The sequence below is a fragment of the Sebastes fasciatus genome, chromosome 12, assembly GCF_043250625.1.
Source record: "Sebastes fasciatus isolate fSebFas1 chromosome 12, fSebFas1.pri, whole genome shotgun sequence".
NCBI lineage: Eukaryota > Metazoa > Chordata > Actinopteri > Perciformes > Sebastidae > Sebastes > Sebastes fasciatus.
This window is the reverse complement of record NC_133806.1, coordinates 18,823,698-18,846,114: the sequence shown is the minus strand read 5'-3', so window position 1 is coordinate 18,846,114 and position 22,417 is coordinate 18,823,698. Positions and strand designations below refer to the sequence as shown.

Here is a 22,417-nt window from a genome sequence, read left to right as displayed (position 1 = left end):
CCTCATTGTCCTAAATATATTAGCCAGTAGCTATAGTATAATATTGTTTTATAGTCTATTTTTTCTTAAAACTGTTTGATTTCAGGGTTGATTTACAAACCTCATAGAAACAATCATAACAAACTCCCAGCTGCCCATTAATTAATCAACACATTGCATATTTACAGCAGTATCTGTAGCCTAGATGTTGATGGATCAAGTTGTGTCCACCCAGCGCTGACTCATGAATATTCATTTTTGTTATATAGCACAAGTTTTGAAAAAATACACCAGTTGACCCCTTGGGGGTGCTATAATTAAGTTAACTCAAATGTGACGACTTTGACACCACTGGCCTAATTATGAGACAGCTTGGAAGGACCATGAATTTTGGCAGTGTTTGATCGGCACTACTTATAGAAACAATAACAGGCTTTCAATTTAGGTGCAGGTCTATGATTGGTCCACAGGTGCCTGCATCATTCATAGCAGACAACATGTTTACATGTTGGTGTTGTTTACCTTTACCTCAGTCACAGATGGGGTTCGTTTCAAGTGACCATAAATCTGCCAGTTACATTTTTGCCCCACATTGAGAAGCCAGAAAGTGGAGCACACATCACTGATGACGTCTAATCTAAGAGGTATCCACAAGGAAGGTGTATGTTGTGTACAGTGCTGACTTTTGCACATTTGGTTATAAACGCAAGCTGTTATAATAACATAATTTAAGGAAGGATATTTTTGGCTACATATACAAAATAATTTTTTTGAGAATGTCCAAGCAAATGATCGAATTTCCGTAACCGCAAAATCCACTGCAGATCTATTCTCTCTTTCAGGACACTTTAGATATGGACAAATTATTAAGGTCCCATTAGGGCACAGGGTATTTTCTGGATTTTCTTGGATACATTGCATCACAAGAAAGGACAAGAGCTAAAAGCATAAAACAACTGCATGCTGTGCTCTTGCGCTATCACACCAAACTTTGAAAGGACCTAAGAATACAACCTCAGAACAAGAAATGTAAGAATAGAGTAGATTTGAATATAAATAGCATGTAAAAAAATTATTAAAATGTTATTGCATTTCGATTAAGAGTAATTAGATGTGTACTGGAAACAACAAACTACAAAAACTTAGTAAAATATGTAAACACGGTGAGCTTGAATGAACCAAATGAAGAGTCAACACAGCGCGCTGATTGTAAATGTTCTATTCTAGAACATTTTGTACCAATTAAAACAGTTTGCGATACATTATAAATACAATTCTGTACATTATAATAGTGTAAATACTATGTTCAAATACATTTCTATTTACAACTCCTTATGAGGGAGAGCAGCTTTGTTCTCTTCTTTAAAGTAAGGTCTTGGGTTTGTTTCATTTACTTCAAATTACAGCTTGGATTATACAACCATTTCTAGTTCAGTTCCACAGTTCACCACTTCCATAAAAATATAAGTTCATAGGACAGCTCTTCTTCATAACTAAACTACTTTTGCGTCATCTTCTGTAACCGTCCAACACCCATTCATCCAATGTGAAAAAAAAGCGTTATTGAGTACCTTTTAACGTGTAGTGTTATATATCAGTCAGTTAACATATAAAATGCAGATGGACAATCAGTTAAAAAGGTATTCGGTCAGTCAGCGAGGCTGCGTGGCATTTTGAATGCCTCTGGGCGTCATGATATACATACACAGGTTTCAGGTCCATACAGTTAGTTTAAAACTCAGTGAACTTGGTATGGAGTTCATTGAGTAGTCGGGGGTTTATGTGCCTGCCTTTATGGAAACAGGGCGTTTAAGGCATCAGTACATCCAGGCCCAGCTGCTTTGTTCCCCGGATTAAAGTGATGACACACGGTTTCTACGTCACTTCAGTTAGAAAATATCTCATCAGTCCAATATGGAAGACGGTCGGCGAACTCTCCAAGAATCCTTTCCAGTGCAAGCGTTCAAACAGCAACAGTCTCATGCTGGATGGGGATTATTTCCTCCACAGTGTTACAGTACTTCAACAGGATAATTTAACATGATATAACTGCAGTCAAACACTGAGAGCAACTCAGGTTTAGCAGATTTGTCCTCTGTTCAGGGTATGTGGCATTACTCCTAGAGATATGGCACTAAGCTTTACTTGGACACATTGATATATATGTATATATATATACATATATATATATAGTGTTTGAATCCACATACGCACATTAGAAAAATAACATATTACTCATAACAGCAGATATGGAACCGTAGTTCTTTGGTTACCCCTGACAGATCTTATTGATGTAAATATCAATGTTTACTAACAGTAGTACATTCTTAATCTTCAAATCCCAGATTACTCCACTCTGAGCCTCAGGGAGGATTCATTGTCTTACAAAAATATCATATATAATGTTCGGGAACCAATGTAAGAAAATGTATGTGGGTAATATTTCCATATGGACTCCCCAGTTAAAAGTGAAGTTCCCTATCAAAAATATCCCCGTATAGAAAACTCAGATATGTGCATAGTGAATTTTCAGTGAACAGTAATTAGGATATACCTTCATTAAATGCACAGGTCAGATATGCTTTAGAAAAGCAGACACACGCCCACAGAATACATCAGCATCTCCATCACAAGGAGAGTCTGCGGTTCACCAATAGGCACTGGATCTGAGGACCACCCTCGGGTCCCTGTCTTTCCTCAGAAAAGCTGGTCCTTCTTTGGGTCCTATCTGATCAGAGTCTGGGGTTCTGTGTCCATGGAGGGCGGTCCTCTAGTGAGACGAGATGGCTTCACAAATACACCGTGACCTGGGGGGCAGCGGAAGTACACCCTGCCCTGGACAGTCCCGTTGTGCTTACCTACAGGAAGATCAATCATAACAGATATGTAGAATAATTGTGGATCATTTGTAGCCACAAGCCTTCATACTATGTCACATTTGGACCATTCTTTTTTCACATAGACACATAACACAGAGATGGGTTCTTTTTAACGAGGATCCCTAAAATGTAGTTATTAGATAACTTTGACCAAGATATTTTCTAAGTGGAACATTAAAAAGCGCTCTCTGGTGGACAAACTATGTGATGACAACACTATTTCTAAATGACCTCAACATATGTAAAGCTAAAATTGTTCCAATATTATTGGAAATCAATTAACAACACAAAACAATGACACATATTGTCCCGAAACCCTCACAGGTACTGCATTTAGAATAAAAATATGCTCAAATCATAACACGACAAACTCAAGCCCAACAGGCAACAACAGTGTGCTGACTTGAGTATGGCTTGATCAAACTGCATGTGAATATCATAAAGTGGGCCTGTTTGTAAAGAGGAGACTCGTGGGTACCCATAGAACCCATTTACATTTACATATCTTGAGGTCAGAGGTCAAGGGACTCCTTTGAAAATGGACATGACAGCTTTTCCTCGCCAGAATTTAGCTAGTATGACATGACACCTAAAAATCACAAGTTGTGTTAATGCGTTATTATCACATTAACTTTGACAGCCCTACCCATAATATATATATATATGTATTTGTAACAGAAAGGGGTTGTTTTGCAAAATGTTTTAAAGGGACTCACCCACTGCCATGTCAAGCTTCACACCAATCCAGATCCCCTTAGCAAACTCCACCCCTCCGACATAGTGGACCGTTCCTCTCCTCTTCCCCACCCACACTTGCTCTCCTGGAGCCATCCAGTCAGGAAGCTGTGCTGCAGGTGTGCTCTCGTCTCCGCTGGAATCTCCTGAGGGCTCTGCGCTGCTGGGGTTCGGGCTGGGACATGGACTCCCGTGGGGCAGATCTCCTTGGGCCGGCTCCTCCATTGGAGGTTCCCCTCCTGCTCGCGGAGTCTGGGCAGGGGATGGGGCTGTAGATAAAGGTGTGACTGGGGATGGTGATGCTGGAGATGGAGCTGGGACTTTGTCAGGTACAGATACTGGGGCTCTGGCTGAAGTGCAAACTACAGTTGTGTTAGGGCAGGACACAGCTACACTAACAGAGTCTGTATTATTTGGACATTTGCATGTTGCCGTTGAGGAGTCTCCAGGAACACATGTGTTGATAATACCAGAGACATCAGAGGCGTGTTGATTGCCAGTGTCACATGTTTCTTTTTCCAAACTCTCCTGCTCCCATCCTTCTGTAAAATGTGCCAAATCACTGTCTCCAATACTGTCATCAGCTCCTTTAAAGTCACTGAACTCCTGGCTGGCATTGATAACACAGTTGTGCTTGTCTCTGCAATTAGGGATACTGACAGGCGAGGGGGCAGGGTCCTGAACCCCACCCGCTGAGAGCGGAGGCTGCTGGGTGTCACTCCCTGCAGGGACACTTTTGGTTTGGGTGCAGCCTCTTCCAGCAGGGCTTCCAAGAGGGTCATGGGGTTCTCTGGAGGTGCAGCTAAGGTGGTCAGAGCTCTCACTGCTGCTGAAAGGCATGTCAGACAGCGTAGCGTTGGAGGCACTGTGTGAAAAGTAGCCACTAGTGCAGCTGCTGGCTGTGGGGCTTCGAGGCACCCCTTTGTCTCCGCTCCCACCTCCACACCGGCTTCCCTTCAAGTCAGACCGGGAGGATAGAAACCCCTCCTGGTTCTCCAGAGTTGCGTTGTAGATCTCAAAGTTTGCAAAGTCCTCTGGGATGTAAGGCTGGAAGCTGCTGTGGTCCTGAGGGCCCCGATCCAGATTCAGGGTCATGTCCACATCCGTCTCCTCGTCCTCAGAGTCCTGCTATTCAAAACAACAGTAGCAGGACAAAAGACACACCCCACCAGACATGATGTCAGATATAGCATGTATGAAGTATTAACCTATATAGACTTCATTTTTAAAGTGAATGAGGACAATGAAAAATGGAGTAAAATGTGATAATGGAACATGAACATAGTGTATGATTAATGTAGCACATCTTAGTTTTCTTAACTTTGCTTTAAGGTGTTTGCTGCTGTATAGTTGTGTGTCAGTTCACACATGATTGTTGAGCCACTGTTAACAGTGAAACATGGCAGGAGCCACTGCAACAAATTCAAAACATAAACTTACTAGTCTCAAGGCACTGGTGATGTTAGAGTTGAGAGAAGTAATCGTAATGTGAGGGAAGTACAAAATATGGGTGCTCCAAAATTACAGAGTAAATTAGGCATATTAAATATAATGATTATTAGGGCTATCTCAGATCGTACTGATTTGTACAATATTATCTTGATAACACTTTTTTGAAACCTAAATATTAACATACTTAGGACAATGTCGTCATTGGTGAAGAACAAAAGTTCAGTTGTCTCTTTTTCTATTTTGCAAAAAAACATTGTTTTCCCTTCTCTCCGCTATGATACATGTATATGTACACAATGTGGCGAGTCCAGCGTATGGAGCAGGAGGGAATTCATCTTGTGTTCAGGACTACACAAAACTACAATCAAAAAGTAACACTACATGAGTTTGGATTATTATTTAAGATATAATCCTAAAAATGTGTACGCAGTTAAAACAACCGAAGAGCTAAAAGAGCAATGGCCAAGCGTCAGGGAGAAGAAAAAACTGAATTTGTCAAAACAGAAGCCTATTAAGTAAGTATGATTGTTAAAAATATATAAAAAAAACATAATACAGACAAAGAATTGTATTAAAAGCTCCTAAAAATAACAGAAAAACTAATTTCTGATGCAATATTCACTGGAAATCATCTGCTCAAAATTCATCCAAATCGCTCGTTTTTTACAAACTTCCTGCAGTTATTTTGTTCACTATTTGGGTTAATTGTGCAGTTTATCAGTTTTTCTTTACCGCTATTGTTGAATATAATATGAAATATCCATAAAATATGTCACTTAGTCAGGGGTCGTCAGTTTACTCAATGATAGAAAAGGGGTCCCCTTAAGAAAAAAGGTTGGGAACCACTGCCTTAAAGCAAAGTGTGGCAGTATGTACGTGTCTAAGTGCTATACTTACAGGAGTGTGACTGTGTGTCACGTCAGTACGTCAGGGGGGGTGTACTGTATGTGTGTGAAACTCTTACAGTAACCCTCAGAGCTGTGTGTGCTTGGGTGTGTAGCACTTACAGCAGTGTGTGGCAGTGTGTGGCTGAGCTGTCTGCTGGTGGGAGTGGTGGTGGTGGAGGTGTGGGTGGAGGTGGAGGTGGAGGTGGAAGGCTTGCAGTGGCCCTCGCTGCCTGCCCTGGGCCGGCGCCAGGGGCAGGGAGGGGGGAGCAGTGCAGGGCTGTCCACACATGAGCGCATGCTCTGCGGATGGTCAGAACAACACTTCACATACACACACACACAGCATGCATGGAGCTGGGCAGGCCAGTTACACAGTTAGTGCCATGCAGTTTGATATTCACAAAAACACAGTGCTTGAAGTGTTCTAAGTGTGAGTGACTGTACTTTTTACTGCACCACCACATCTTGTGATATGTTTGTAGTCTCTTGACCCTCGTTGTCTCATATCCACACACTATTATAGCCCGTAGCAAACATCTAAGCTCTTGCTATCTTTTAATGTCATATAAAAGACCCTTTTATCCAGACTGCAGCTATTTATGTAAACTCTAATCCTGCTGCTTACTGAACCATTTTACCGCCAGCTAGAGACCTCTACCTCCCAACCACAGCATCCCTGACATGGCCTGATTTGTACCTTTACGCCTCTTTTAGTCCACTTCAAGCACGGATGAGAACACATACGCAAAGTTAGTTTAAATGGTTGGAACAGCCACAAACGTATCAGAATCCAATCATCACAAACAAAGTCAGACATGAGACTTTAAAGCATAGCTCTGTCTAATTTAGCGTTGTGGCTCTCCCGAGCTGAAGTCACGCTCCTGTGAGTCATGCTCTTTCATTTCAACACAGTGACATCAACAACAGAGGATGGTGCCATTAACATCGAGCAGTCACAGCAACAGCAAAGCCATTTTCACAAAAATCTTCAGGCAGCTTTTGGACAATTAGTAGTCAATAAGTCTACCATGTTGTGGAAATGTAATTTGATATGATAAGTGACATGATAAAATGTAAAAATGGGGTTTGAAATAACAAGAATATGTGGGAGAAACAAAGACATGAATACTCCCCTCTAGAGAAAGAGTGAATTAATCCTCCTCACCTCTTGTCCCAGCAGCGGCCGGGCCTCCAGGACTTTCTTCGCCTTGTTCTCCTCTTTGACAGGCAGAAGGGACTTGAGGAACTTGGGTGGCTGAGGGGAGAGGACTTTGAAGGGGCTGGAGTTGAAGAACGTAGGGCTCTCTGGAACCACACCTGTGTGGCAACAACATTCAGTGGTAACCCAGTTATAATGTAGCAACACAAAACAATGATTTCCACAGAAAAAGAAGTCAGGACACACATGCAGCTGCTACACTTTAACTGCAGTTTACCTGGATTCTCCTTGCATTTGATGGGTGTGGTACAACCCGAGCCCTCCAGGGGATTGCAGATGGTGCTGTCCACGTGATCACAGTGGTCCTAGACAATAATAAACACATTTTATTGGAATATATTGAGAGGTTAAAATGAAGTTTCAGCTGAAAGACTTTTAAGCGTCTACAAGCTCAGGACCCCTAGTGTAAGGGAGGGAGAAAATTACTTAAAAAGTGTGCAGCCGAGTCAAGTTAATTGTAGTCTAACATCAGAGTTTCGTGATTAACATGTTTTTAAGGCACACCTGATTTACCTTACAGTCTTCATCCTCACACCCAGTCAGGTCTGTTTTACTACATGAAGACTGGAGAGAGAAAAACAACATGTTAATAGTGTCATATTATCTGATAACAATTATTTCCATATAGTTTCTGTGAGCAGTGCAGCGAGTGATGAATCCATTACATGCTGTACATTTGGTGTGCTGATACTCCTTCTTAGGTGTCTCCCCTTGGTAGTGAGTGCTTCCTTCACTGTCACAGCCTTCAGGGGAAAGAAACAAGCAGACAAGTGCATCTTTAGATGTCTCCCAATCAGATTGTTTGTGTTTCAGTGTGTCAGCATACCACCGTGTAAAATACCTGTCGTAGCCTCTCCAGACTGAGGATGTTCTCCACTTCCAGAACTCCCCTTGTGTACTTCTCTATGTAAGTTTCTCCATCCTGAGTCTCCTCGCTGTCCCCGCGAGCAGCCATGAGGGCCAAGGTTTCCCTTTCCTCCGGCTCCTCTGAGGCCTGGAACGGAAAGAGAAGAACCGAACACCGAGCTGGTTATTTGTCACACATCCGGAAAGCAGCCATTGTTAGGCGCAGAGGTAGAATGAACAAGTTGTACCTTTGGTACGTTGGAAACGATCTCATAAGTCACACCACAGGAATAAAGCGCGTTCTTTAAGGACATTCTTCTCTTGAGACTCTGAGTGAAACTCTGTAGGAAACAAAACTATGTCGATCATCAAAACACAATCCATTGCTACAAACGCCCACCTCTAGTGGGGGCTGACCCCCTTCTGATTAAATCTGATCCCTCTTGTAGTAACCTGCTTGTTGTAGATGTTGACAGCGACCCTCTTGCGGAGCACCAGCTCCATGGAGGCCGGGTGGCTGAGCTGCACCGTGGCTTTGATGATCAGGTAAATGCGTTCGTTAGGAGACGTGATGCGGTTGAGGTGCACAGAATCGTGGATGGATGAGTCCCAGGAGCACACTGCCGACACCTGGTGAATTGGAGGAGTTGTGTTTTATTAATGTAGCTCCACAATCGTCAACAGAGAGAGAATCTGTGCCAGTCAGCTGTGACTGCACACACAGATACATGGATTACAGCCATGTAGGTGGGCTGTGGGTTTTTAGTAGTTGGCTAATGAGCAGAAAAAATCACCATCTCATGACACTTAAGCACAGCAAAGAGGGTGGTGATTACTATATGGTTAGCACTGCTGCTCAACATCAAAGACAAAAATAAGAAATTAAGATGACTGCATGATGCTGTGCAATTACATGACTGTGTAATTGCTCAATTATGCACATAATTGTAGGAAAAAAATGTGTTGCCCTCTTGTCTGTGTGTGATTATCAAAGAAAAAATAACCTCTAGCAACAATTTAAGTAGTAAAATCAGCGAAATTCTACAAAGAGCCTTTGTGAATTATGCCAAAACATGACAAGCATTTTTTATAAAAATACGCAACATATAACTAGTAGATGAAGAAGCAATGGAAACGCTAATACTTTAGCTTTACTCAGCTTTATAAGGCAAACCTCTGGGACTACAGCTGCATTTGTACTTGAGTATGCTTCCCAGAGTTCCCTTTGCGGCCACAGGAGGGCAGTAAAATGAAACCCTTACCTCCTCATCACTGTGCCTGATGATGGGCAGATAGAAGAACTGGCTTCCATGCTCCTTGGGCAGGATAGAGTTGACACCGGCAGCGTGTGGGCCGGTCAGCTGCTCATTTACCGTCAGATTATCCGCTGGTGGCATGAAAGACAGTTAGTGTTTGTACAGCCGGATAGGAACCTGTGAAATATCAGTTGATATAAAGGATGTGTCTGCTTTTACCATTTAAATCCAGGAAGAGTACAGGGATGTGAGCTTCCACTCCTGCAGGTGGGGACCTACAAGGAATTGAATCTGATTAATGGTGAAAAAAACAAAAGGGCTGCAAATGAAGTGAGTCTGACATGAGCATGGAAGTGTGTTTTTACCAGTCTGCAGGAGCTCCAGGGATGCCACTACCAGGTGCAGGTACCAGCACTGCGTTTCTCTCTTCAGTCAGGCCGACCCACTGCTCCACCAGCCGAGCCTCACGCTCAATATCCTCCTCTGACTTCTCTGGATGCAGAAATGAGGAGAGTGGTTTCATCAGGGTATAAAAACACTAAAAATACAGACAACACACAGCAGCCACGCTTCAGGTTCTTTAGCATGTGGTAGCTGTAACACTCACCCTGTTTGTTGATGATTTTCTTGATTTGTTCATCAAGGTACTCCCGACGTTTGATCAGAGCCTCTGACCAGCGCTCTCGAACACAGTTGAGATCTTCCTCCTGCAAACAGGCAGAGACCAGAATCAGTGCCAGCTGGCTCAGTGAGGCAGAGGATCTGCTGCAGGGCTCAGTGTATCGTTAACAGGGCAAGGTCAGGCCATGATCAGAGTCAGACAGAGCTTGTTTTAGCAGCCTGGGGAGGCTTTTTGTGCTAGTTTTTAAATGAGAGTGAAGCGTTTTGCGCACAACTTTTGCATTGCAGATGTCATTAGCGTTTTTTGTCATTGTGGTGACTTTTGCTGGATAAACAGAGCTATATGAGTTTACCAACCGTAGTTATCATAGAAATCAGCAGGAGGCAAATTAGTGTGGTACTTGAGATTTTGGTGAAATTGTTTTCATTACTTTAGTACTATTACTAATTTTCTACTAATAATAATCAGCTAATTTTCTACAGGTAATTTTCAAGTACTTCCCCGACTGTAACATAGCTGCCTCAATGCTAACTTGACAAATTTAATATTGCAGTTCTTCACAGTGACCACTAGGGGGCAGTGAACACTCGTGATTTTAAACGCACACGTCATCTCTTTGCTTTGTACAACCGGCGAACATTTTGTTTTGCCTTTAACCTTTGATTTAACAGCAGTGACTTATTGTTAATTCTTGCATCTTCTTGTCAACACAATACGGTAATACAAAGGAAAACACTATTGGGATGTTGTGCTTCTTTTCCTTTATGTGTACAAAATAATCCATAAAAAATACTCTGTATAACATTTAATAATTACACTAAATAATGTGTATTTGTCATGTTATTATTGTTTTTGGCAAATCATTGTCATGACTATACATTGTCCTCCTGCGGTGACCACGAGTTACTACACCTCTGTGTATGCTGAAAGTTTTATTTTGAAATGAAAGCATTATCAGTTCCTGAGTCTACCTCTATGTTGATGCTCGGAGATGTTTATCTGTGTATTTAAAATCACAAGTGTTTGCTGCCCTCCAGTGGTGACAGCAAGGAACTGATAAATCAGTAAAAGTGGCGTCAATGCAGACATTATAGCATACTCACACTCACACAACATACAGAGGCGTAGTTGCTTGTGGTCACCGCGGGAGGACAGTGTATAGTCATGTCAATGATTGGCCATAAGCAATAATAACATGACAAATATATGATATTTAGTGTCATTATTGAATGTTATACAGAGTATTTTTTAGGGATTATTTTGTACACGTAAAGGAAAAGAAGCACAACATCGCAATAGTGTTATCTTTTGTATTTCCCATATTGTTTATAGAAATGGCATGTTGCTAACCTGACCTGTTTATTTAAAACTAGGAGTGTTAATGCCCTCCAGTGGTCACAGGTAGGAATTGCATCATAGAATTTGCCAAGCTAGCGCCATATGATTATATTATTAAACGATAGGCCTACAGAAAAAAAACAGGGGTACCATTAGGATTCATTTTGTGGCTGCCTAGCAACAATTAAAAAAAAGACGCAGCAAACTGCAAAAAAATGCTCTGTTCTCTTTATACATCCATGGTTTTATCTGATCAGGGCCTGAGGGTGCACAGGGCTGATTTGAGTATCAACTGCTCCTTAATATACCGACTAGCCTAGCCAAGTGAAAGCTAATTCAAGTTCCAAGTTCCCAATGGGCATTTTTTTGCTGAAAAACGATTATGGTCAAATTCTCAAAACACACACGCATGAAACCTCCTTTTAACCCCTTTGCAACTCACACACATGCATTCAAACTCACACGTGCACACACCAACATGTCCTTCCTCACATGCAGCCACAGCCACCCAAAGTCCTACCTGGATTTACAGCAGATCACTCTGAGAGGGAACCACAATGTCCACACAGTAACCAACAGACCTCAAAGCCAACCTTATTACGCCTCTGACGTCAGCACACTTCCATCATGCAAAGTACTGTAAATCATGCAGCCATGCAATGCCCATGTGACTCAGTGAGGTTTATTATTCCTGCAGCTCTTCGGTAGTGTGACAAGCAAACAGCAGCATTAGTGTGCAGCAACCTGAGGGGGGAAGGCAAGAGAGAGCGGGACAGGATCCCTGGCAGACAGACTGCTGGCTGGCAGCTCAGCCATGGGTGGAACTGTATTTTGCATAGAGGGCTGCCAAAGAATGGTTGGTTGGTGTGATTGATAATTACAGCATCAGGAATTATCCACATGTGCAGCTGCTTTTTAATAAAGCTCTCATTTAGCTGGCACGGCCCTCTGCCTCCTGCCTCACATGCCCTCAGCAACAGGCCTAGTCGCAAACACACGATGAGGTTGGTTTCCTTCATGCTGCAGAGTGAGCTACAGGGGGAGTAGCAGCAGCAGGGGGAGACTGAGAGGGTACCTGATAACTATCCATATCGTCTTCCTCCTCTCTCTGGCAGGAGAGAACACACTCAGTCAAATGTGGGGAACTAGAAAAAAGGCCCTGACATGACAGCTCATAGCTCATGTAACTTTCTGAAATCTCAGTGATGTGAAAAAAACTAATTACGTCCATGTTTGCATACTTTTGAGTAATAAATGCCTTTAAAAAGTATAACTAGAATTTAATGATTCTGAATGTGGAAAATAAAAGAAAGGAGTTGTCAAATTCTTGCTTCCTTTCTACATCAGGGCACATCAGTGCATGTTAACAGAGCAATCAGGGCACTAATGAGTTTGCACATTCCTTGGCCTTCTTTAGACTCACTGCCAGCTACCCAGATGAACCAGTGATGGCACAAAACCAGAGATTGACTAATTTGGCTAAATCAGCATAATATTGTATATCGCTGGCATGAAACAAACACGCTGCTCCCAAAACGATGAATCAATCATCATATTTTTGTTAACACAATAGGTTCGTAGTCTAAGTTGCGTGTGAGAATATTCAGAAATGTGTATTTGTGTTTCACAGACCTGGTAGCTGTCCAGTGGTCTCTGTAGTTTGGTGCAGCGAGCTGACACACAGCCGATAGAGACGGACAGCACAGCCTCCACCAGCAGAGGCAGAGTGCCCGAGTTCTGGATCGGCTTCACGCACACCTGCAGCCTCCTGGAGTGACCCTGCTCAGACAAATACCCATAATTCAACATCAGTATGCTGCTGCCAGCGCTAGTTATGATCCTCCTAAGTGTGTGTTTGATGTAGGGCAGCCAATCTATAGTTTTTCTCTGACCTGTCGGAGTTGGAAGACTCCTCCCGTGCTGATGTCTTTTCCAGGTTGCAGCTCCACCGGTGAGTACTCTCCCTGCTCGTTCAGCTCTTGGATGAAGATCACCAGCTCGATCCTGCGAGACACCTCACTCCACCTAGAACACGGAGAGACAAGATTAGTTAGGTGTGAAATGTCAGTGTGTGTGCGCAAAAAAATAGAGAGCAGCATGCGATACATGTACCTGTCTCGGAGCGTCTGGGTCTGGGCCTCCAGAGCGTCTAACTCCCAGAGCGAACGTCCGTTACCAGCACAGCGGTGACCCCACACTTCTATGGCCAACGCTCCATCGGATATAAACTCCAGAAACTCATCGGTCACATGCACAACGTAGTCCTGCACAAAGACAAGAGGTTTGTAGTGGAGTTGATTTGAAAATAAAAATAGTTAGTTAGTAGTAATCTTAAATTCTTTTTTTGTAATTCTCTTTTTATTGATTTTTAGAGATGCAAAATTAACAGAAACTACATGAACAAAATTTACACCACATGAACACAAAGACCTTTTGAGCATGAAAATGATAATAATACTAGTATTAATAAAAATAAAAATAATAAAAATAAAATAATAGTAATAATAATGATAAAAAATAATAATAATAAGAAAACGTTTTATGATCTTTTTATCTATGAAAAGTGTGTTTGAGGTTTTAGAAAAGCGCTATATAAATAAAATGTATTATTATTATTATTATAAAAATAACTAATGAGGATGAAATTAAATCAGGTCTAAAGTTTGAGATGTACACTTTCCATTTTGTCCAGTTCTCAATAAATGCACCCTTCTCTCATCCTCTCCTTAAGTTGCTGAAGGCTCATATATAATTTTTGAAGTTGCAAATATTAATATACAAATATTTAAAGTAGTTCATTTTCTACCATCAAATTTATTTGAAATGTTTGCCAATACAATCTCTAATCTGTAAGTATATGAATGGTCTTGATTCTGTAAACTGAATTTGTCCTTGTCTGACCTTGTTTTATAAAATCACAGTATGCTGAGAGGCAGCAATTTTAAATTCTAATGCTTCAAGGTAAGGCCTTAAGTTGAGACAACCAGCAGCTCCTTTTCACCTACCTTGCATTGATCAAACTGGACAGTAAACTGGGCATCTGGGCTTCGAGGTGAAGGCCTGTCTGGGCTGACCATGGGAGGAGCCACAGTGGGCTCGCCGTGCTCCCAGAAGGTGTACTGACAGAAGACAAAGTTGGACAGGTTGAGCGGCAGACCTGTGGCCTCCTTGATCCGCACCTGCAGCAAAGAGAAAAGTAGACAGAATGAAGCATTGTACTGTTGTACTAAACAATCCACGTACAATTGCAAAATATCCATCCTTGTTAAAATCCAGTGACAAGTGGCTCTTACTCTGCAGGTGAGCCTCTTGGCCATGTGGACGATCTCTCCGTTGGTGTCCATCACCTCATAGCAGCTGCTCTCACTGGAGTTCTCCGACGAGTCATCTCCCCCAGACAGGCGCTCTGGTACGACTCCACTCACTCGCATCAGCTCAATGTGCAACCTGCCTGCTACCTGTACACACAGAGAGGGAGACATCTAAGGTTTTTCCACACACATGTGCTGGCTTAGCAACTCGGTTTGACTCGGGACGTCAGCCAAGCACGGCAGGGATTTGCTTCTGCATTACAACAGGGCTACCCGCTTTAAGGTGTGTGTGTGTGTGTAGTGGTCAAAGGAGCGGCTGTAAACACACATTTCATTTCCTATATTTTTTACAATAAAAGTCCCCCGTTATTTTTGCTGCTTGTTCTCTTCATCTCTACAGTAGACTTATTAATTTGGAGATAAACACTTTGTTCCCTATAAATTCTTCAAAATAAAACGTCCCCGTTATTTTGTTATTTAAAAGCTTTTATTATGAAACAGCAAAATCAGGAAATGTTGGGTTTTCAGCAGTACCTGTAACAGTAAAAGCAGATATCTGAAAGTACAAACAGGAACGCAGAGAAACTAAACTTCAAACCACAGAGATTCAGTTAGAAGCTACAACAGTACTGAGCGCTGAACACACAGAGACTTTTAAAAACATCTCTGGTCTCCTGACGTCACCGCAACCTACTTAAAGGCAGGTCGGGGGCACTTTGGCCCGTTTCCAGAGATGGTCCTTCTCGGGTGCGGCACGGCACTACCCTGCGTGCTAAAACTGGTAATGGAAACGTAAATCAGCGCAGCATGGTGTGACTCAGCGTGGCCAAAAGTGCAAATGGAAAAGCCCAAATCATATCCCCGATTCAAAAATATTTCCCCCAAATGTCTAACCTTTAAACATATGCATTATCCTTTTATATGGACATGACGTAATAAGAATATTGGAAAGCTGCACCATGAATAATTTATGTGTGTATTAATCTGTTTATGTTGGTGCAGCCTTACCTCTCCCTGTTGGCTGATGATGGGGACCGCATACTGCAGTTTGACATCATGGAAAAGGCACTCCAGAAAAATGTTGGCCACTCCTATCAGGTTGTGGTTCTCTTGCGCCTCATAGAACGGGTCACAGTGCTTACTGTTTGCTTTGTTATACTGAAAAAAACAAAAAAAACATCCAGTTCATATATATATTTTTAACTTTTCTGCTTATCGTTTCCTGTTTCTGATCCTCTGTTTCTCACCACCTCCTCTGTGCCTTCCTTCCAGTCCCTGTAGTGGTCTCTCATGTCCACCAGTTTGTTTTCCAGCTTCTCAATGGTCCACACCTGGGTCCCCTTCCCTTTTCTCCGCACCTGAATGGCCGGCTCGCTCACTATTGCTCCACGCTGCATAAAAACAATAGACTTCTCATATTTCAGCAGATATTCACACCTTGAATTAATAAATTCTGTACCAATGAGATACCATATCCTCTAGTGAGGTGGTGTGATGGTGTGTGTGATTGCAGGGGGTTCAGAGGTCTGACCTTGCGGTTGGCGCTGAGGTTGGCCGCAGGAATCTGAAGGGTGACCTGATAGTCAGTCAGTTTGTTCATCTCCTCTGCCAAGAAGTTGGATTCTCGCACCAAGGTGTTGGCTTTCACGACCTGCTCCCTGAGTCGAGAAAGACTCTGACGAAAAAGCTCATCCCTGACACAGACAGAGACAACAGAACACAGAGATCATTCATGAAGATGAAGATGAAGATTAACTTTCATGAACTGAAAACAAACTGCGAAAGGGTTAAAGTTGTAAGATGAAAACACGGACAACTCCCAGACCGGACAACGTCGTGGTAGCGACCTGTCAATCCCAAGGTAGCCACGCCCTAAAGCATGCCCTGCTATATGGTATATATGACTCTAAATGGGACCCTAATTTACTAAATGAACATCATGCTGTATTGAAGAAGACTTGAAACTAGCGATTGAGACCATAAACTCATGTTTACAATGTTTACTGAGGTAATAAATCAAGTGAGAAGTAGGCTCATTTTCTCATAGACTTCTATACAATCAGACTTCTTTTTGCAACCAGAGGAGTCGCCCCCTGCTGGCTGTTAGAAAGAATGAAAGTTTAAGGCACTTTCGCATTAGCTTCACTTTTCAGACCCGACGTTAGCCCACTAGTAAAATCTCAGTCAGGTCAGAGGATAAAGACTAAAGCTAACTAGCTATCAATCATAAAATATCAGCTCACTGCTGCACTGATGTGCAGAAGGGCTTGGTTCCTCTCAGTAAAGGACACAGTACACATAGTGCATGCTCATATGCTGTCAATATGTCAGTGTTGTAGTGGTGTTGTAAGATCTCTTGGCAAATTTTAAGTCCCTTAGGACACAATTCTGCATTCCCTCACTGTGCCATTTTTCAAATAAAATTTTCATCAGGAATGAGTGGAATACATTTCAGGATTTTACAGAAAGATGACTAGTAACTTTTTTCATTTCAGATAACATCTTTAATAAGGTGAGGAGGAACTTTGTAGCATCATGACTCACTGATAAAGCTGCAGCAACTGTCTGACTCAGACTGAGTCAACGTCAAACATTCCAACAATTAAAGATGCAGTCGGTAATTTTGAGCAAATATGATAAAAAGTTATTTCTATAAAACTGTCACTATATCCTGACAGTAATGCAAGAGACAGATAATCTCTAAAAAATCTTGTTCCTGTGTCCTCTGGTGCTCCTAAAGATTTCACCACGCCCGTATGAAAACAACCAATCAGAGCTGAGATGTCTCCTCAAATGTTTTCAGAAACATATTTTAGTGTACGGTTTAGCTGTAAAATGAGAAAGTTTGTGACCCCACTGAAAACAGGCGAGCCGTCCGGAGCAAACTTTCCCCTCATTTTACAGCAAAAGAGTACACTTCAAGATGTTTCTGAAAACATTTGAGGCTCATAAGTGCTCAAAGTTACCGACTGCAGCTTTAAATGTCTCCAACACTCCTACATGTTCATATAAGCAGGTATATCTAAGAGGTGAATACTGTGAACATTTCATGCAACTGCATAAAGTGAAGAAAAACAAAACAAGGGAAACGACTGCATATCTCGGCCTCCCCGCGGTGTTCAGAGAGGGTGTGTGAGTGCATTCCACTAACCGCTCCTCTGTCCACAGTCGCAGCTTGCCGTGCGGTGTGTGCGTCGGGAACGTAAGGCGCTCGCTGCTGCTGCGGTGGTGTTGCGGCGTTTTCTCGGGAGAAAGCTGTTGCCGTAGCGACTCCAGCTCTCGTTCATACATCTCCCTCTGCTCCTCCAGAGCCGTCCGCTTCTCCTCCAGGTACTGCTTCTCCAGCACCTGGACCACATTCTGCATGGGGTCTACACACATGAGAAACAACACGTTTCACAATCCAATACACACGTCGTGATTATAACAGGAGCAGCACTGGACAAAGCTTCTTCAGAAAACTAACCAAACAGCAACCACCACAGCTGATGACAAATAAAGTTATTAAATAAAATGATCATTGATAAGTGCCTTAATATGCAGTTTATCTCATGGACTCTAGCTTTGTTAAGGTTAACTGGATAATCCACAAATTCTCTCTAAAAAACCCCAGATGAATAATCTTGTTCCACATGAAGTTAGTGTGTGGATAATAAATTATTTCCTTATGTGTGTTGTTGTGTGTGTTACATTCCCCAATTAGAGCAGGGGATGAGAGTAACAATAAAATGAAACCAGGGAAAAAGAATCAAGGGAAAACTGAAGTATAAGCCAAAAATAAGGAATTTATTAAATTAAATAATTAACCCACAACAATTACCAATCATTGACTACAATCTATAACAGAAAATAAAAAATATATTAAATAAAAAAATATATATTGTTGTAATATTATTTCAATTCAGCACAAATGCCAAATATTTGGTGACTCCATCTCCTCAAATATTGAAGTTTGCTGCTTCTCTCTGTTTTGTATTGTTGCAGATCATCATTGTAAATCTAATATCTGTGAGTTTTTGACTCCTGATTACAAAAAAAAAGTAATATAAAGATTTCAACTTGGGCACCAGGAAATTGTTATGTCCACTTTTTTCTCAGCTGTGGTAGTTTTCTTTTGTTCGTCTCCGTTCAGCTCCACCAAGGTTACATCTGAGTACAAAAATTTGGATTTTGTAGCAACAATCAACTTAGAAAATATAGCTGATTAGTGCTAGAATTGTGCTTTTTTATATTCAAAATAAGGAGATAAACAGAGCAGAGTATTATTTTACAGTAAAGATGTTATTATTTGGTCAGAGTACTGGAACAAGCTGATGGTTCAGAAACCTAATATATACTGTATATAGCTGTGGCCTGATAGGATCATGTAGATTGCAGGAGGCAGATCATCCTAATCATACCATTGTTCCCCAGAGTCTTCATTATGACCTCCATCTGGGCAAACTCATAGCTGTAGTCCTGCTCAGAAGAGGCCTCGCTGGCGGTCTCCACATCTGCCTCGATGAAGCTCTCTCTGGGGGAAGCTCTCTCCAGCTCCTTTAAACGGTCCCGCCGCTTTCGATTAGGTAGATTAATCCTGCAGAGCGACAGGACTTCCAATCAGTGACGTTTTAAAGAACACCTTTAATGCTTATTTTCAGGTGCATACTTGTATTTTGGGTTTCTATTAGAACATGTTTACATGCTTTAATGTTAAAAAAAATGCTGTATTTTCCTCATACCGGCAGTGCTGCAGCACCTCTTTCTACCCTCTGTCTGAAACACTCTGTTTGAGCACCTGCACCCTCCCACCCTCCCAAAAAGCCCAGTCTGCTCTGATCGGTCGGCTGGCCCACTCTGTTGTGATTGATTAACTGAACCAAACTCTTTGGACTCCGCTCCAGCTCCACTCTAACTAACTTGAGGGCGTGCCAAACTAGCCGCTAGGCAGGTATTATGGAAATGTGTTACTTGGTGACATCACTGAGTAACTCCCTTTGGTGTGGACTTTGGGCTTTGTAACTTTGCAAACCTTTTACATGCACAAAAAACTACATAACACACTAAAGGAAAGGGAAAAAGCACAAAGCATAATGGTACCGCTTCAATTTCATCAAGCATTTGAATGTGGCCACACTACGACACGTCTCATACCTGAAGAAGTGATTGTTGCCCCATAAGATACGATCTCCGTGCCACAGGTGCACCAAGGAATCAATCATTGTTCCGTTCACACAGGTCCTGTAGAGAAATGAAATTCATATAATGGAGACGTCAGATGGCATTATAATCTTCATCTTTAAACAGGGAGAACTAATTGAGAAGGAACAATCCTTTTATAGTGGGAGGGAGACGTGGCTCTGATATCAAAGCGAGCAGCTCAGATCATAGATTCCTGTACAGTGAGGTCATGTGAAACACTGAGGTCCAGTCATCCATGAAGGAGAGAGAGACAGCAGAGAGATACACAGAGACAGATAGTATAGTATGTTAGAGGTAGTTGTTTAGTAGCTCACCTGGAGTTCACTATGGGCATCAGGGTGACATCACCATCTGGGCAGAGCTCCAGGACGCAGTGCTCCGGCTGGATACCGATCCCAAAGAGCTGGATGTCCTGAGACGTGTCTGCGCCCACACGCGTGTGTTCCTACACACAGGTGGAGGACAGATTAAGGAAACTATAATGACAGATCTGAAAATAATTACTCCAACATCTTGTTCCAACTTTCAGGTCATGAACTGATTTGCACAAGCAGTAAGTCATTTGCAACAAATAATTTCAAACATCAAGTTCAAGAATAAAACCGAAGTAAAATCAGGCCTGTGTGAAAAAACTTGTGTCTCTCTCGTTGCAGAGAGGGCGTTGTTAAACAAACATCCCGTCTTCTAGAGGATGTCCTACCCCGTGGTGAACTAACCCATTTCACATTACCATAGTCATTCCACACTGATATGCCAGGCTGGCCTGCAGAACCCAGACAAAGGCCTGTTGTTCTGTACGCCGCACAGGCTGCTGCTTCCTCACATGCCTCTGCTCTTACAGGTCCAACTAGCTGGATGGTTTGTTCCACTTCAGTGCTTTTTGCAAAGTCCAGACCTGCTCTGCCTGGACTCATCTCCGCTCTCACAGCGTCATCTGGATCGCTGCACCATGTGTGCTGCGATCCAGGGCCTCAGTCTACGGTACATATTGCCAAGGTAATTGGTCTGTGTTGTTAACAATATGCTGTAATACCAGTGAGTGAATGAGTAAGTGACTAACCGGCTTTTTGGCAGCGACTAATCCCAAAATTGTGACGGTATTAAGAGAACTTTCTGGCTTCTGTACAAACTTCAGCCATTACGAGGTGTTTGTGATTCTTCCAGCTATTATAGACAAAAAGCTACAGCATTTGCCATGAACAACATGGTGACATGTCACAAGATTCATGGCCTTCACCTATGCAATTGTCTACAAATCTACACAGTAGTGCATAGTGCCAGTAATGGTGCCATTAAAGAAATGGGTCTGCATCTTTGGGTTGTATATTAATCTTCTTTTAGAGCTCTTTAAGTAGAAACTAAAGGGGAACAGAACATTTTTCCACCTAGGACTTTGTAATCCTATGAATAAGTATAAACCCTGACGTACTAATGGCAAAACTTCAGGCAGCAGCGTGACGATGGTAGTTATCTTGCCAGTATTGCATTATCACATAGTAAAAACTGAATTACCTTCAGGTAGTAGACCAGTAGCTCGTTCAGGGCAGGATCAGCATTGAGGTTGACCAGGAAACACTTGTCGTCACCCACTTTAATCCCTGATGTTTCCAGAGAGATGCCCATGCTCTCCAGCTGTTTCTGACGTTCCTGTAAACATGCAGTAGATAATAACAGAGTTACTGTGCGTCTAAATATGAGTTAGAAGTGAGGTTTTGGAGTCTTTTTAAGGCCGATGTGCATACAGTGGCGATCTCCTCTGTCTTTCTTAGTTTCTCCTCCCAGGTGACAGTCATCTCCTGAATGAGTTTCTCAGACTCCTGCAGTTTGTCCTTCAGCTCAGGAGCCTTCAATGACTGATGGGAATAATGGGGAAAAAAATCAATCAGTTCAATCCGGCATGAATTCATTCATATAATTTGTGAGCCTCACTCACCTCGGCCTGAGAGAGTTGAACTTTGAGCTTCTCCACCTCTTCCCTGAGCTCTCTGATGATCCGAGCGTTGGGGTCTTCGTTCACCACGGCGTGGTTGACGATTCTCTTGGCTCTGTCGGCGTAGCGCAGCGTGGACAGAGTCTCCTCGTAGTTATCAGCCGATGGACTCACTGTGGCTATCATGCATGTCTTGCTGTTGCCACCAAGGTTGTCCTGAAGACAAGAAAACATGTTGCGAGGAAGCAGAAATGCCAAGAGTGCAACGACAAAGGACAAATGTGCAACAAAGTGCTAATATTTGGTCACCTTTCAGCAGTGGCGGAAAGGAACTAAGTGCATTTAGTCAAGTATTTAAGTCGGCTACAATTTAAGGTACTTGTACTTTACTTATACTTTACTGTTTACCACTGCTTTTAATTAATTTTCTTGTGAATCAAATGTATTAGTTTGTTTGTTTGTTTTATTGTTTATTAAGACTTTACATTCAAACCGTATGAACAGTTTGTAAAATATGACACATATTTCAGTTCACTTAATCTGCTTATTGAGTAATTTTCGTCCTTTCAGTCATTGTTGTCTTAAAAAAGTGTAAAAATCAAGTATTTTCTAAAATTTAATCTTTCATAGTTCTAGTATAGCAAACTGCCCTATTTCTTGTTTCAAGCTATACAAATTCCTTTCTAGAGTTTTTTTTTAAACAAGTTGATTTAAATTGAAAACAAAAAAATATCATCACTGTAACAAAAGATTTTTTTCACTAGCAGGACTCAATCATATAT

At 42.0% G+C, this 22,417-nt stretch overlaps 1 protein-coding gene across 13 annotated transcripts in view; it reads right to left on the bottom strand.

Annotated features, from left to right (window-relative positions):
* Positions 1–1,182: 1,182 nt before the first annotated feature.
* kif13a (kinesin family member 13A) overlaps positions 1,183–22,417 on the bottom strand; it is a 46,787-nt gene continuing 25,552 nt past the window's right edge. The window contains exons 11-40 of one of the 13 annotated variants that reach the window (XM_074653845.1): positions 21,639–21,851; positions 21,448–21,558; positions 21,218–21,352; positions 20,020–20,150; positions 19,658–19,744; positions 18,925–19,100; positions 17,676–17,895; positions 16,056–16,218; positions 15,772–15,915; positions 15,533–15,682; positions 14,507–14,671; positions 14,219–14,392; positions 13,326–13,477; positions 13,106–13,238; positions 12,846–12,992; positions 12,289–12,321; positions 9,861–9,960; positions 9,619–9,745; positions 9,473–9,528; positions 9,260–9,384; positions 8,451–8,627; positions 8,246–8,338; positions 7,993–8,145; positions 7,817–7,894; positions 7,656–7,715; positions 7,369–7,456; positions 7,098–7,249; positions 6,053–6,232; positions 3,575–4,721; positions 1,183–2,837 (exon numbers count right to left, since the gene is read on the bottom strand). In XM_074653845.1, coding sequence (XP_074509946.1) covers positions 2,704–2,837; positions 3,575–4,721; positions 6,053–6,232; positions 7,098–7,249; positions 7,369–7,456; positions 7,656–7,715; positions 7,817–7,894; positions 7,993–8,145; positions 8,246–8,338; positions 8,451–8,627; positions 9,260–9,384; positions 9,473–9,528; positions 9,619–9,745; positions 9,861–9,960; positions 12,289–12,321; positions 12,846–12,992; positions 13,106–13,238; positions 13,326–13,477; positions 14,219–14,392; positions 14,507–14,671; positions 15,533–15,682; positions 15,772–15,915; positions 16,056–16,218; positions 17,676–17,895; positions 18,925–19,100; positions 19,658–19,744; positions 20,020–20,150; positions 21,218–21,352; positions 21,448–21,558; positions 21,639–21,851 — 5,004 coding nt within the window. In that variant the 3' untranslated portion in view covers positions 1,183–2,703. The remainder of the gene's footprint in view (positions 2,838–3,574; positions 4,722–6,052; positions 6,233–7,097; positions 7,250–7,368; positions 7,457–7,655; positions 7,716–7,816; positions 7,895–7,992; positions 8,146–8,245; positions 8,339–8,450; positions 8,628–9,259; positions 9,385–9,472; positions 9,529–9,618; positions 9,746–9,860; positions 9,961–12,288; positions 12,322–12,845; positions 12,993–13,105; positions 13,239–13,325; positions 13,478–14,218; positions 14,393–14,506; positions 14,672–15,532; positions 15,683–15,771; positions 15,916–16,055; positions 16,219–17,675; positions 17,896–18,924; positions 19,101–19,657; positions 19,745–20,019; positions 20,151–21,217; positions 21,353–21,447; positions 21,559–21,638; positions 21,852–22,417) is intronic. The other 12 variants (XM_074653846.1, XM_074653848.1, XM_074653850.1 and 9 more) reach the window with 12 other exon arrangements.